This window comes from Camellia sinensis, chromosome 1, assembly GCF_055761805.1.
Source record: "Camellia sinensis isolate YWXY chromosome 1, ASM5576180v1, whole genome shotgun sequence".
Classification (NCBI taxonomy): domain Eukaryota; kingdom Viridiplantae; phylum Streptophyta; class Magnoliopsida; order Ericales; family Theaceae; genus Camellia; species Camellia sinensis.
The window spans coordinates 248,347,073-248,361,926 of NC_138961.1; the positions used below are offsets into that span (position 1 = coordinate 248,347,073).

The following is a 14,854-nucleotide window of genomic DNA, read 5'->3' on the forward strand; positions in this document are numbered from 1 at the left end:
GGTCTATAAACTGATCTTTTGCGACACTGCAACCAAATGAGCAGTAGTACCTCAAGATAATTTTATTTAGTTATGATAATTTAATGTTGTTTCAAATGATGAAAGCTAAAATGACATCCATTCTTTTTGTTGCAATAGGGCCAACCATAATTTGTTTTTCATTTACAAGACACTTCCTACATGGCAGCAACAGCATGGATCAGGAATCAACAAGAATTCAAAAACTCAATCGATATAGAAGAACCAGAGCCACAAAGTACGGTAGAAACCTATCTTCATCTAGAACAATATGATTGCATGAGATCAAATTCTGGATTTTTAACGATTGTACAATTGCACATGAGATTTGATTCCAACAATTTCACCTGTGCAAGACTCAGTTTCTCATTTTCCCCAGTTTATGGGTTTTAAAACTTTCAAATCTATGCCTCATGGCTGGTTTGAGCATCAATCAGCCGGTTAAAGATTCATGGAAAAACAAATCAAACAATAAACTTCAAATGTTCATATAAAGTAACAAATGATCCTTGCTTGCACTAACATTCAGGAAATAATGAAATATTCCTCGTGCTTACATGGATCAAATTCTTGTCGTACAGCCTTGTTGGTTATCATGTTGCACTAACAGAAGTAGCTCTCCACCAGTTGATGCCCCCACAAAAACCTTACAAACTGTACAGTCAGAACATCTATATACTAGATGTACAAAAAATAAGATTTCAAAATGCAATAATACCTTATCGCGCAGAACCTAGTAAGACCCCACAATCATACAAAAGAAAGCTGGGTCACATTCCACCTTTCAGGGATTGTAAAGTACTTCAAAAGAATGCTCTTTCTGCCTCGGTGAAAAAATGCCATTTTTACTGGTATGGTCTGCAGTAAATTTGCTTTCTTAATAGAACTTTGCATTCAAAATTTTAGGCATTACCCCTTCAGAAGAATCAACAAGCAAGCAGTGATGTTTGGGCCTCTTCATCTGGCTTTTGAGGTAGAGAGAAAACTTGATCCACATTTTGACAAAATTCATGACCCTAATGGAGTAAACTGGCATGCAGAATTTGGTTTGGCAAGTTTGGCTACGAGGCTTTGCTGAGGTTCAGCTACCCTGAGAGCTCTCTAGCATTATCAACGGCTTTAACGTAGTAATACAATCGCCAAAGTGTAACATTATCCTACAATAGATCCATCAGAAATAAACCAGAATAGTTTAGTTGAAGACAGAAAATTTGTACTCATTCACCACAAACAATGTGCTTTCTACTTGCCTGTTTTTCCAGATCAACATGGATCTCATCAGCTGAATATTTGCCAAATGGTTTATTACATTGGATGATTTCCACAACACGGTCAAGATTTCTAGGCGGCAGCTTCTGAATCAGTTTTCGAAGCTGTTGCTTCTCAGAAAGAGTCATCAACCTGCATATTAAAAGTAAGACAATTAGAATCAGAGTCTCAAGGCAGGATAAATTTTAAGGCACCAGAATGTAACCATATCATACACTCAAGCACAACTAGTCATGCCACTGGCAATCAAAAACTCGTTACACATACATATATATAAAATATCCAACCACCTTCATTCATTACAAAAACAGTAACTATCTCCAATCATAGAAGTACATCACAAAGTTACAAAAACTGCGTTAACGCCTATATTTGAACCCCTTTCGTCAGCATTTAGCTGAAATAAGAGACGAACCAACCACTAAATCATTACTTGTATTGTTCTTGCAAATAGGGAGAGTTGGGAAGGGAGGACCACATACAGACCTAACCTTCAACATTATTTGCACAACGGGGCTATTTCAGACTCAATACCGGCCTTCTCATGTTTGATAACCCAAGCATTTACAATGACCCCTTTCTTGAATGCATAGTCTATGCTCATGAATAAATGTTGTACTAGAAAGCATATAATGATCTTTTAAGCAAGGAGATACCACTATAAGACTATAGACTTATCAAAATAAATAAACAACTGAAGGATCTTCGTTTGGAAAAACAGATATTCAAAATTTCAAGTACCAGGACATCATCAGAAGCGCAAAAGCAAAAATTGCGAAATACCAAGCTTGACTATGGCCAAACATTTTGTATGGATAGGCATCTGTACAGGAATAAAATCAAATGCCATTGTAGTTGAAACAAAATTAAGAATGTCAAGACCAACTACAATTTGTTTGTATAAGGCTTATGAAAGAAAAACAATAACCTGCAATTAGACAGCACTGTATCAAGAAGCTCTTCAAGCTGCTGCTCCATGTGCCCAAGCTGGAAAAAGAATATTTAACCTCAATTCAGTCAATATCATAATAAACTACAAATTTAACAGTAAGAGATATCCGGCTAGACGACATTCATAGTGAACGATTTATTAAAGATACTTCGGAAGATTACCATTGTGAACACTTCATCAGAATGTTTCTTTACCACCGCCTCAACCTTTGGGGCATCATTCTCCAGGAGGAATTGCATATCATCATCAACCTGACAAAAGTTTTGAGGATAGAAAAGGCCAAACTCATCAACATGTAGTTTATGACCATGCAAGCTTTTCATAATGCACATACAGGCAAAATGGTATAAAGTTTAATGCCACATTTGCAACAGGAAAGCAAATAGTAGTGTTGTGGGCAGCTGTTAACCAAGCTCAACTTCATATGAGAGAGAGAGAGAGAGAGAGAGAGAGGAAAAATATATGAGACAGAGAGAGAGGAAAAATATTTGGGTAAACTACCAATAGGTTCTAATAGTTAGACTTAATTCCGATCAAGTCCTATTGAAAATAAGTCCTAGTAAAATCGTCGCTAAAATAATTTTGTGACAATTTTTTGCATGTCGCTAAAAATCGACAATTAATGACTTTTTTTTGTCACTATTTTTATAAGTTGTTGCTAAAACTTACAATTAGTGACGTTTTTCTGCGACAAGTTTTTCAAACTGTCGCTGAAAGTTGAAAAATAATGACCTTTTTTTTGTGACGATTATTTTATACTATTGCTAAGACTTACAATTAGTGACATTTTTTGTAACAATTTTTAAAATGTCGCTGAAAATGAACAGTTAGAGACATTTTTTAATAGTACTTGATGAAAAACACCATTAATTATCATAGGACCTATTGATCAATAACTCCACCTATTAGAACCTATACATATGTAAGTCCTCCAAAACATTAAACTTCCTCACCAACTCTCTCCCTTACTACAGATCAAGCATGATATGTAAGATTCAAAAGACTAGCAACCAATTAACATGAAGTTAATTGTTCTTACTTCTCTATATTCATCATCAGCCCCTATGTTTGAAACCAGACATGACTCCTTGTTGTGGTCATTTATTGAGGGAGGCTCCTTTTCTTCTTCAAATTTGATTCCACAACCATTGCATATGGACTGGAAAAAAAAAAATGAAAAAAAAGCACTAACAAAAATAAATAAACAGTAACACTGACAAGTGAAAGAAAAGCAAGAGAATAAAATAAGTAATCACCAGAGGCCCCTCGGAACCAGTTCTCCACTTTGAGGTTTTAGTAGTATGGCAATGAGCACAATTCTTCTTGACACCATTGGATCTTCCATTTTCTGGCAAATCTGCATCCTTGCCTTTATTACCTGAATCCTGCAAAAACATGCGCGCGCGCACACACACACACAAAGACTTCATGCCAAGAGAAAATTACAAAAAATTCAAAGCAAGGAAGCCAAGTCAGCCAACCTAAAATCAATAAGAATTAAGAAACAGAAGCAAAATGTTCTTTAAATGGAGATAACCAATATGAAAATGCCAGAGCTGTCCATGAAAATCATGTACTGACACTCATTTAAAAGAGAACATTAGACTAATTTCAACAAAGACTTTTTAAAACAATTCCGAAAACTATTTACAGGAGTCAAACCATAACATAAACCAAACCAAAAGTCTTGTGCCCCAATCAATTGGTTTGGTAACTTGAAAATCCCTTTTGCCATTCCGCTTTGTAAAGCGATATATGCTCCATTAAATTAAATAAATTTATATAATTTTTTATTAAATCATCCTAGTTAATTCATCCATGACTAGGACAAAGATTTAAAGACTCAAGGTTGACAGTTTGTGCAATCCCAGAAGATATTTTTTGTAATTTTATAAATACAAGGGCTCTGTTCGGTTTAGTTTGTAATTATGATTTGAGGGTGGAGTTGTGATTTAAGCATGGAATTGTGAGTTGAGTTTTGAAAAGAAAAATTTGTTTGGTTATGAATTTTGAAAAGAGTTTTTGAGTTTTGAAAAAAAAAATTGAGTTGTATTTTGAGTTTTGAGTTGTATTTTGAAATTTTTTGGATTTATTTTTTTAAAATATTAAAAAATGTTTAAGAAATTTTTTTGTTATTTTAAATATATAATTTTTATCTAAAATTTTTAGATTTTTTTATTTTAAATATTTTAATTCTTTTAATATTTTAAATTCAAAACACAACTCCACATTCAAATCGTAACTAAACACATAACTCAAAACTCAATTCAAAAACTATTTTCAAAACTCATACCCAAACACATAACTCAAAACTCCACACTACTTTCAAAACTCCACACTCAAATCGTAACCAAACACATAACAAAAAATATTAAAATATTTAAAAATATATTTATAAAATAAAAAAAAAAATATTTAAAATAAAAATTATATATTTAAAATAAAAAAATAATTTTTTAAAAAATTTTTTAATATTAAAAAAATATTTAAAATAAAATACTGCACACAAATGTATGAAATATAGTGCACATTAAAATAAATAAATAAAATTTTAAAATATAAAATATTTACCCTAAAAAAAATAAAATTAAGAAAATTTTTAAATATTAAAAAAAATAAGTCTAAAAAATTTCAAAATACAACTCAAAACGCTTTTAAAAACTCATAACTAAACAAATTTTTTACTTTCAAAACTCTACTCAAAACTCGACTACACACTCAAATCATGATTCTAAAAATAATTTAAAAAACAAAATAAAAAAATATTTTTAATTTTTTTTTTTTAAATAGAGGTTTGAAAAGAACTTGATTTTGAATTTTGAAAAGAGTTTTGAATTGAGTTTTGACTTATGTGTATGGTTATGAGTTTCAAAAATAATTTTTGAATTGATTTTTGAGTTGTGTGCTTTGTTATGAGTTTTGAAATTTTTTTATTAGAATCACAATTTCAAAACACAACCAAACGCTACCAATATTCTTTCTCTACTTCTCTGACATTTTCGTAGTCATTATAATCTTATTAAATATTTCTCATTCTATGATAAAACTTATATTCTCTAGCTCCATTAGGCCTACCATATCACATCCTCCTAAGCTTTCTAAATGTATTTAACAAGTTGAATGCCCAAATATTGAGCACTCGCTATTTCAAGAAACAATTCCCCAATCTTTGGCCCTAAATCTCTCATTGTTAACTGATGTCTCAGTATAATTAGCCAATGGATCGCTACTCCCATCTTGTCACACTGGTGGCAAACCCACCAACAAATAGGTAAGATGAAAGAATTGACAACCAAGTACTAATATAAAACAATGGATGAAGAAACAAACACTGGTGGCAAACGCACCAACAAATAGGTAGGATGAAAGAATTGACAACCAAGTACTAATATAAAACAATGGATGAAGAAACAAACCTTAGCACCAATGGGACTAGCATGCAGAGGAATGCTGATCGAAGAGGACAGCTTAATCTTCTTGTGAGGATGCTGTTCTACATCACCCTCATCACATGCTGTAGCTGAATAATTTGATAGGCTCTTTTTGTATCTCAGTTGTGATTGTATGTGACGAATAGCGATTACAGGATCTAGCATCTGCATTCAATATGTCAACACTAATCACAATTCTCCGAAGTCCACCATACATGCCAACTGGGGGTAACTGGTACCATAAATGGATAGCACTATTTACATGTACACAACAGAAGTGAAGAAGAATACAGATGATTTTGCTGATTTTGCAAAAACTACAATATATCTTAAGCTCCATGTTTCAGTAAAGATAAAGATCTTGGTGAAAGAAAAAAACTCAAATAATAAATAAATTTGCACTCCCAACCAGATGTGCCAAGCATTCTCAAGGAAATACTTTGCAGATTATAGATTCAAATGTATAATATACGAAGCATAAAACATGGTAGTCCTCTTGTAATTACAAAATTATTACATATTTTCACTTCAAAAAGACCTTAAAAGCTGAATCAATACAAAACTTAACAAACATGGTCTATTTAATAGCTAACTTGAGAAGTGATCACTAAGAAAAAGGCCACACGTACAAAACCTAACCCATTTTAGACAAATAATTCAAGAATTTACAAATAATTCAGGTTTTCCCAAATAAATTCATCTGGAAAGGCTTAAAAAAAAAAAAAAAAAAAAAAAAAAAAAAAAAGCCCCATTACAATAACTCAAAACCCAGTACCTAGCATATGGTTAAGTCTATTCCACCATGTGCTTATGTTGAGAGAGAGAGAGGATCAAACTAACCTCGTCAACTTCCTGTGAAAGAGTGACGACACTCTGCCGAAGCAAGGCCTTCAATCTTTCTTTCTTAAAATCTGAAAGCCTGGCTCCAACACCATTACAAAATAAGGAACCCGAAAAAGTGTTATCTTTGCCACTGTGATTACTTCCAGTTGCATCCTTTTCTCCAACATCTCCATTCATCATTCCAGCTACTTCAGAAGTTTCTGATGAGAAAGCAAGAAAATCCTCATCTTGCGATAACAGCTCTGCAACTTCACGTGCATAAAAAGCAAAGTAATCTGGCCCTATTTTATTGGGTTCAGCTGAAGCACCCAAATCCCTTGAAACTTCTGACATAACACAGAAGGCCACTTGTACTGCACATGATAATCCAATTTTTATCAATACGAGTATCATATAGATGTAGAGTCAAGAGAAGGCTCATGGCAAGCTTTCCCATATTTCTATTTCGAAACAAATGGTTAACGCATGCTGAACCACACTTTTCAGAAGAAAACACTGCCAGTTGCCCGTTTGGGAAAGGTCAAATTTGGAGTGATAAAACTGATATTACATTACAAGCTCAGTAGACCAAGGCAACTTCTGCTCTACAATAATTTTTCATGCTGAGAACATCGACATTTATGCATCTCAAAAACAATGCATTGTCTAAAAATTTATGCATCCAACATCAACAACAAATTCAATGTAATAGTTATATAAATTCAGAAAATTGGCACAACGAATTTAAGCAAACAAGAATTACACCAAGCAAGCATAAAGGAGACTTGCATGAATATGCAATCACTACTTCTGTAAACCACTGCAAAAGAATGAAATGAAAACCTCAATTACAGTTTCTGCATTACAAAAAAAAAAAAAAAAAAAAAAGAGCAAATCTTTCCGAGGCATATCAGCAGTATGGTGGAGTATCTAAAGCTTGACTAACAACACCTTTCAAACATCCTTCCCATTTTTTGGATTTTTTATTAATATTTTTAATTTGGGGGGGGGGGGGGGGGGGGGGGGGGGGGGGGGTGTTGAGTGGCGATTTGGAGATATTCTATTTTTTCCACCTTTGTTGAGCCCAAGCTTAGTATGATCAGCACTGATCCCAAGCTCAGAGATGATGCAATTTATCACTAACAGTCAGACTAAACAAAACAAATAATTTTTTGAAAGTGTTGTCCTTCGAGTAAAGAAATTTCTGAATATATTAGCAAAATAACTTATTTTCTTGCTTGACAATGATAACTAAAACAATAACAGCAAAAGAATAAAAGTAACAATAATCATATCTCATACTCTCAAGTGTTGCCTCAACTATACAATTATTAAGGAAAAAACCTCCTTAATCCATTCTGTGAGGGTCATTTTGAGAATTTTTTCACTACTATTAAAATATACTTTTTCCTTCTTCTGCTCTAATAGACTGCTCTCTGCGTTCTAAAAAAAATAAAAAGAGGAGAAAAAAAATCACAAACAAATACTTGATACCATGTTTTCATCAACTAATGCTATGCCCCAATTACCAAGAACCAGCTATACAGATTGTTTTCTTCATTCTAGCCCTCCTTTAGGACTAAGCATATTCATGTCAACAACTTGCCAACTCAACAAAGTCTTGTTTTGCCATTCTACTCCAGTAAGAGAAGAGATATACTTTCACTTCTAGGCTAGCATATTCATATCAACTACTTGCCAACTCAACAAAGTCTTGTTTTGCCATTCCACTCCAGTCACTTCTAAAATCTAGACAAACTTTAAGTCACATAGACATAGAGCTAACATCCCTGCATTTAATTGAAAATTAATAAGATTCACGCACATAAAGGTCTATCCAAAGATGAAAAAGTTTAAGCACTCGAGTAGCCTACCCTAGCTCATTCCAAGGCCTACCTGCTATGAATTAAATAAGGCAACTTAGGATATGTCTACTCAATTCACAAGTCAACCTTATTTTCGCAGGTAATCTTCACAGCATTTAGTTGTCCCCATTTGGGCAAGATGTCATAAGAGCATTCATTGGGCATGACATCCATACTAAAATGCAATCAAATAAATCCTCTCTGAGCCCCAAATCCCCAATCAAATTTCATATTAAATTTCTCCGACTTCACCAATTTAGTATTCTTCTAAGTTACTTGAAAGACAAATCCAACTATATGTTAATTAACACTGTTTGGAATAAAATCCATTCAGAAATTGGATTTGAAAAAGGTAAAGAAAGGGGAAAATTCGAGGGGAAACCTTTTCTTTCTATATGGGTTTGATGAAGAATTGAAAAGAAAACAAAAAAAATGATGATTCTATTTACATACCACTAAACTCTCAACTCTCAAGGATTATTTGAGATGTTCTAAATAAGTGCACTTTTTGACTTTTTATGAAATATGGATTGGGTTTGAAGTGATGTGATAGAGAAGTGCTATGACTTAAATAAGATGATATGACATAAATAGGTGACTTTTTGGCTTTTTTAGAGGATGACAAACAAGGCCTCAGTGTACACAACATTACTTAGGCCTCGTTTGGGAACAGACTTTTTTAGTAATTTTTTGACTTTTTAGCTAAAATATGATGTAAAAAAAAACTAATATGTTTAGAATGACTTTTTGATTTTTTACGAAAAGATATGCAAAAAGTAAAGAGAAAAGAGAATCTTTAACTTTTTGATATAAGTTGTTGGCTTTTGGTTTTTTTAGTGAGTTTTTAATTTTTTTGAGTAAAATCACCACTTGCCAAACGAGGCCTTAGAATACACAAAATAATTTTTAGTGTTCAAAAATATCTTAGTTAACACTTTAACTTTCCATTACTAACCTTATATTAACACACCAGTAACTATTTGAATGCATGCCATTACACACACCCAAAACTCTTCATCTTCACTACCAGTGTTGTGAAAAGTGCGCCTGGCGAGGCAAGGCACACCCTTTGCGCCTGTACAGGTCCCAGGCGAGCGCCTTAGACGCGACTTGAGCCAGGCGACAGAGGCGCAAGGCACACGACTAGACGCGCTTGATGTATTAGCAGCTTGATCTGATCTAACAACTTCGACTGTGGGCCTCAATTCCTCGATTCGACTTCGATTCCTCGATTCCTCGATTCGACTTCGACTTCGTAGCGACTTCGACTATGGACCTCGATTCAACTTCGCACAGGTATGCTTCGCCTAGCCTGTGGACCTCGATTCCTGTTCGACCTCTTCTGGTCTCCTCGATTCGTCTTCATTTTTTGTTTTTTTTTTGTTTTTGTTTTTTTTTGCTTTGACCTCTTCAGGTCTTCTTCTAATCTCACTCTCTCTCTCTCCCTTTCTTCTTCTTCTTCTTCTTCTTCTTATGGCTTCCATTCGACTCTGTTTTATTTATTTTTTTATTTTTATTTTTTATTTTTTTTCAATTATGTTAGGAAAAAAAATAATAAATAAATACAAATACAAAATAAATAAATAAATATAAATACAAATACAAATACAAAATAATAAATAAATAAATACAATGCTACTGGTCTTTTTTTCCCCTTTATCTGTTAGGGGAAAAAAATAAATTCTGTATTTATTAAATTCTGTAGTTATCAGTATTTAATAAATTCTGTATTTATCTGTATTTATTAAATTTTGTATTTAATAAATTCTGTATTTATCTGTTAGGGGAAAAAAATAAATTCTGTATTTATTAAATTCTGTATTTATCTGTATTTAATAAATTATGTATTAAATGTGAATTATTTTATTTTTTAAATTCTGTCTTTATTTTATTTATTAAATTGTCTTTTCTTATTTTTATTTTTATTTTATTGAATGTGGATTATTTTATCTTTGAAAATTGAAATGGTATATGCACTTTCATGGCTTTGAAAATTATCCTATATTTTGTCTTGAATCTTAATTATTTTTTATTTTTAAAAAAATTGTCTTAGTACTATGAATGATTAGTCTATGTTAATTTTTCTATTTTTTTACTAAAATTATGCGCCTTACTTCAATAAAGCCTGCGCCTCGCCTTGCGCCTAGGCCCCGAGAGACCTTCAGCGCCTTAGTACGCCTTGAGCCTTTAAAAACACTATTCACTACTACACACAACAAAAATCCCACAATCTTCAAAACAGATATCAACAGAGACCATCTTCGTTGGTCTTGATCTCCATCGCTGGCGGAGGTTTCATTCGTCTTCCATCTTCGCCATTGTTGATCTCCATAGTTAGTGTTGAACTCTCATCATGTCTCATTTCGTCGTCTTGTCGTTTTAGATAGATGGCGGAGTGTTAAATTCGGTCTCCATTTTCACCGGTGTTCATCTTCATTGTCGGTCTTGAACTCTCGTCTCTCATCGTCGTTTTAAGTTCATCAAATTAGTTATGCTCATAAATACAAAGTTGAACATACTTAATGTGTTTAAAAATTTATATCTGAATAATGAATAAAATTTTAATTTATTTTAACCAAACTATCTTAAAATGTTCAATTTTTTTATGTATGAACATTTAATATTTGGTCAATCTTAATAATTTGAACAAAATTGTTTTGTTCAAATATAAATAATCAAACATTGTGTAAAAGTTCAGCTCTGGTTATCCGAACACGACAAACAAACTCATCTTCCCAATATACGAACGAGATAAATAAAAAATCAAAAAATTAAGGCTTAGTTTGGGAAGACTAAATAAGTGCACTTTTTGACTTTTTATGAAATATGGGTTGGGTTTGGGTTGGGTTTGAAGTGATGTGTTAGAGAGGTGATGTGACTTAAATAAGATGATGTTACTTAAATACGATAGTGACTTTTTGACTTTTTGTCTTTTTTTAATCATGCCAAACTTGACCTAAGTCATAAACTAAACTTTTCAATGTTCAAATCAACGTTTTCAATATTTATATCGGAACCAACCATCTCAGTGTCATCTATGGTATGCAAATCTTCAAAACTAATTGATTTCAATATTCTTAAACCCTAGATCTTCAAAGGCAATAATGTTTTGAGTTTGAAAAATACGTACAATGGAGAAGAGAAGGGAGTGAGCTAATTGATAATGAATGATATCATGAGTGCAGGTTAATGGTGAAAATGATGAAGAAATACAATGTTTAAATGTTCAAACTCTAAACCCTATAGGAATGATGGTGTGTGAAGAGTATTTTGTATTTTTAATATATGAAATTTTTGAATCGATAGAATACACCTCCTTAATGGTTATTTCATTAGAGGATATTATTATAATATAAATTTAATCTATTAATAGTGTGTACTGAGAGTGTTAGTGTTGTGTAAATAGAAGCACCCAAAATAAATATATTGTAGAACATGATTCCCCTTTGGTATTGATGGTAAAAGAAATTAGGTTTAAGTAATTTCAATTCCATTGAAACCAATACATTTGAACAGAGATCTCAACATGACTGACTAGTTCTTCCTTCCAAATTCTTCCAAATCAAAAACCAATTTCAAATGACATGCATTCCAAACATTTAAAATACCAATTTTCTTGGAATTTCGTCATAGAAAAAACAATGATTGTAAATTAACAGTGAAGCGAATTAACCCCTACAGCTTGAAAGATATCAAACCTTCAAGCGCAAAAACAAAAACCGAACATCTATGTTAAACAAAGGCCGTAGTATAATCAAAGCTTAAATCAAAAGTAAACAATTCAGAAATTCACCACAACTTTCAAAAATATACGACCAAAAAGAGGAACAAAGAAGAATTAATCAAACCTCAATTTGCGTGGTCTAGGGTTTCAATTCTATTTCTCAATGTCAGTCTTCATAGGTCTTGTTTTTTTTCCGAACAACTCCATAATTACCACAATTCGCCGACTCTTCAAACTTGCTTCTCTCTCTCTCTCTCTCTCTCTCTCTCTCTCTCGCGGAGTCGGTAACTCCTCACTTTCCCTCTGTAAAATTGAAGAAAATGCTGAGAACGAGGTTTCAAAGAGGGAAACTATGATGCGCTGTACAATAAAAAGGCGGTTTGTAAACTTCCAAAAAATAAGGCTTGGTTTGGAATCTATTATTTTAGAAAAAAATTTATTTTTATAAAAATAATTGTATAAAAAAATAGAAAAAATGATACGATAATTTGTAATGATTTTTTAACTTTTAATTAAAATTTTAAATTGTCAAACAAGGCTAAAGTAATAATTTTTTTCTATATTCTTTTTATTAATAACCTTTTTTTTTCTAAATTATGTTTAAAAAATTTATTTTTTCTCTTCGTCTATAGATAAATTTAAAAAATAAAAGATTTAAAAAAACACACACACACAGACGAATGAAATTGTTTGTGAGTAATAATGTTAGCAATTGATCCAAAGAAATTGCTTGTGTCAAATACTGGAGAATTACTGGTACACCACATATGTGACAGGGATGCTCAGTGAATATTCTGATCTGTTTAAATTGATCGAACTGAATCGATCTGTTGTATTTTGGACGGATGCGTGATAACGAGTGGACGGTTGCAGATTGATTTTTTCCATCTTCCTAGTTTTGGATGAATGGCAGATTTAAGGTTCCTTTGGCCACAACCGAACCGTCAAACAGCAAGCACTCTTAGTAATTTGTAATTTTTTGTGTTTTTAATTTATTTAGATCTTCTGTTTGTGTTTTTAATTGAAAAAAAAAATTAGATATTCTATTATGTTTTCAATTTAGAAAATCTTTTGTCAAATAGCAAGTGTTTATATTTAGTATTTTTGTGTGAAAAATATAAGGCTTAATTTTGTCAATTTTAAAAAAAATCAAATTAAATAATTTTTGAATGGATTGTTATCCAAGGAAAAAAATATTAACAAGTTGTTGTATTATGTTCAAAATTTAAAAAATTTAAACCACCAAACCAATTCGTATCCATCCTCCAATCCGCATCCACCAATTCGACAGACGGATGCAGATCAATTTTTTCCAATCCGCTAATCCAGCAAACGGATGACAGATTGGAGGTTTCTTGGCCACAACGCTACCTCGAGCACCTCTAATATGTGGTGTGCCTAATCAATGAAGTTTTAAAGAATGTGATAGCTATTGGCTAAATTATTATAATTACTCTGGGTTCATATGGAAAGTGGGTTAGCTTTTTAGTTTTTTGGCTATTTTAGCTTAGGGCTAAGAGCATCTCCAATGCACTAGGCATATAATACTTGTTAGTTAAAATGCCTAGTGTGATTCATTTTTTTCAATTCCAATGCACTAGGCATATGATTAGGCATTTTGGCTCAACTCATATTCACTAGCTACATGTAGCTAGCCTTCAACGCTAGGCAAAATGTGTTCAATCATTAGGATCATTTCCCTCCATCTTTGTTATTGACGTGGCATTCTATAAAATTAATAGTATTTGGATAAATAGCTAAAATAAAGAGCATGGTTGGAGTAAAAACATAAAACAGTTGATAGGCAAAATAAAATATATACTTTATAGTAATATTTAGATAGGTAAAATGCCTACTACCGTTGAGCTTCTCCAATGCACTAGGCATATAATGCTTGCTAGGTAAAATCCCTAGTATGACTCACTTTTTTCAACTCTAATGCACTAGGCATGTGATTAGGCATTTTAGTTCAACTCACATTCACTAACTACATGTAGCTAGCCTTCAAGGCTAGGCAAAATGTATTTAATCATTAGGATTATTTCGCTCCATCTTTATTGCTAACGTGGCATTTTATAAAATTAATAGTATTTTGATGAATAGCTAAAATAAAGAGCATGGTTGAAGCAAAAACATGAAACAGTTGATAGGCAAAATAAAATATATACTTTATAGTAATGTTTAGATAGGTAAAATACCTATTACCATTGGAGTTGAGATGGACTTTTTGGCTTTTTTTGACTTTTGTGAAAAAAAAATGTAATGAATATATGTTGAATGTGATGTTTTGTCATTGAACTAAAAAGTCTATTTTATTTTTTTAAAGCTATTTTAGCCAAAAAACCCCAAACCCGCTTTTCCCAAACGAGCACTCTATGTATTGTGACTTTTTTTTATCTCCATGTATTGTTTTCATTGGAAGGATACGCTGCTAACTTGGAATTCCCAATCCATGGGACAACTTCTCCAAATGTTGGTTAGATTTATGATTGAACAGTGTATAATTTAATGAGTTATTTACCCTAAGACCTCCTAAATTATTAGGTATTATTTGGTAATGTTTGCGTTTTTGGTTTATATTTATAAAAATTTTATAAATTGATTTTTGTTTATTTTTAGAAAATCATAAATTATAAATGCGTCTGGTTTGAACAAAATATTTAAAAAAATTTAAAAACATAAACTAAAAAATATGTTTGTTCAGGCCTAAAATATTTATATTTATTTTTATTATTTTATGACAATGGGATCACACACATTATAATTGAAAAAA

The 14,854-nt window shown here is 32.1% G+C and overlaps 1 protein-coding gene across 2 annotated transcripts; it reads right to left on the reverse strand.

Moving 5' to 3' along the window:
- Positions 1-472: 472 nt before the first annotated feature.
- LOC114323091 (uncharacterized) lies at positions 473-12,473 on the reverse strand. 2 transcript variants are annotated; one of them, XM_028270566.2, is made up of 9 exons: positions 12,206-12,473; positions 6,511-6,866; positions 5,656-5,835; positions 3,496-3,624; positions 3,279-3,398; positions 2,401-2,490; positions 2,216-2,274; positions 1,269-1,419; positions 473-1,175 (listed from the first exon to the last, which is right to left on the reverse strand). In XM_028270566.2, the coding sequence occupies exons 2-9, from the start codon at positions 6,844-6,846 to the stop codon at positions 1,104-1,106; spliced, it is 1,137 nt and encodes a 378-aa protein (XP_028126367.2). In that variant the 5' UTR covers positions 6,847-6,866; positions 12,206-12,473; the 3' UTR covers positions 473-1,103. The 2 variants fall into 2 exon arrangements, with proteins under 2 accessions (XP_028126367.2, XP_028126366.2); XM_028270565.2 differs by having other exon boundaries at positions 3,496-3,663.
- Between the last annotated feature and the right edge of the window lie 2,381 nt (positions 12,474-14,854).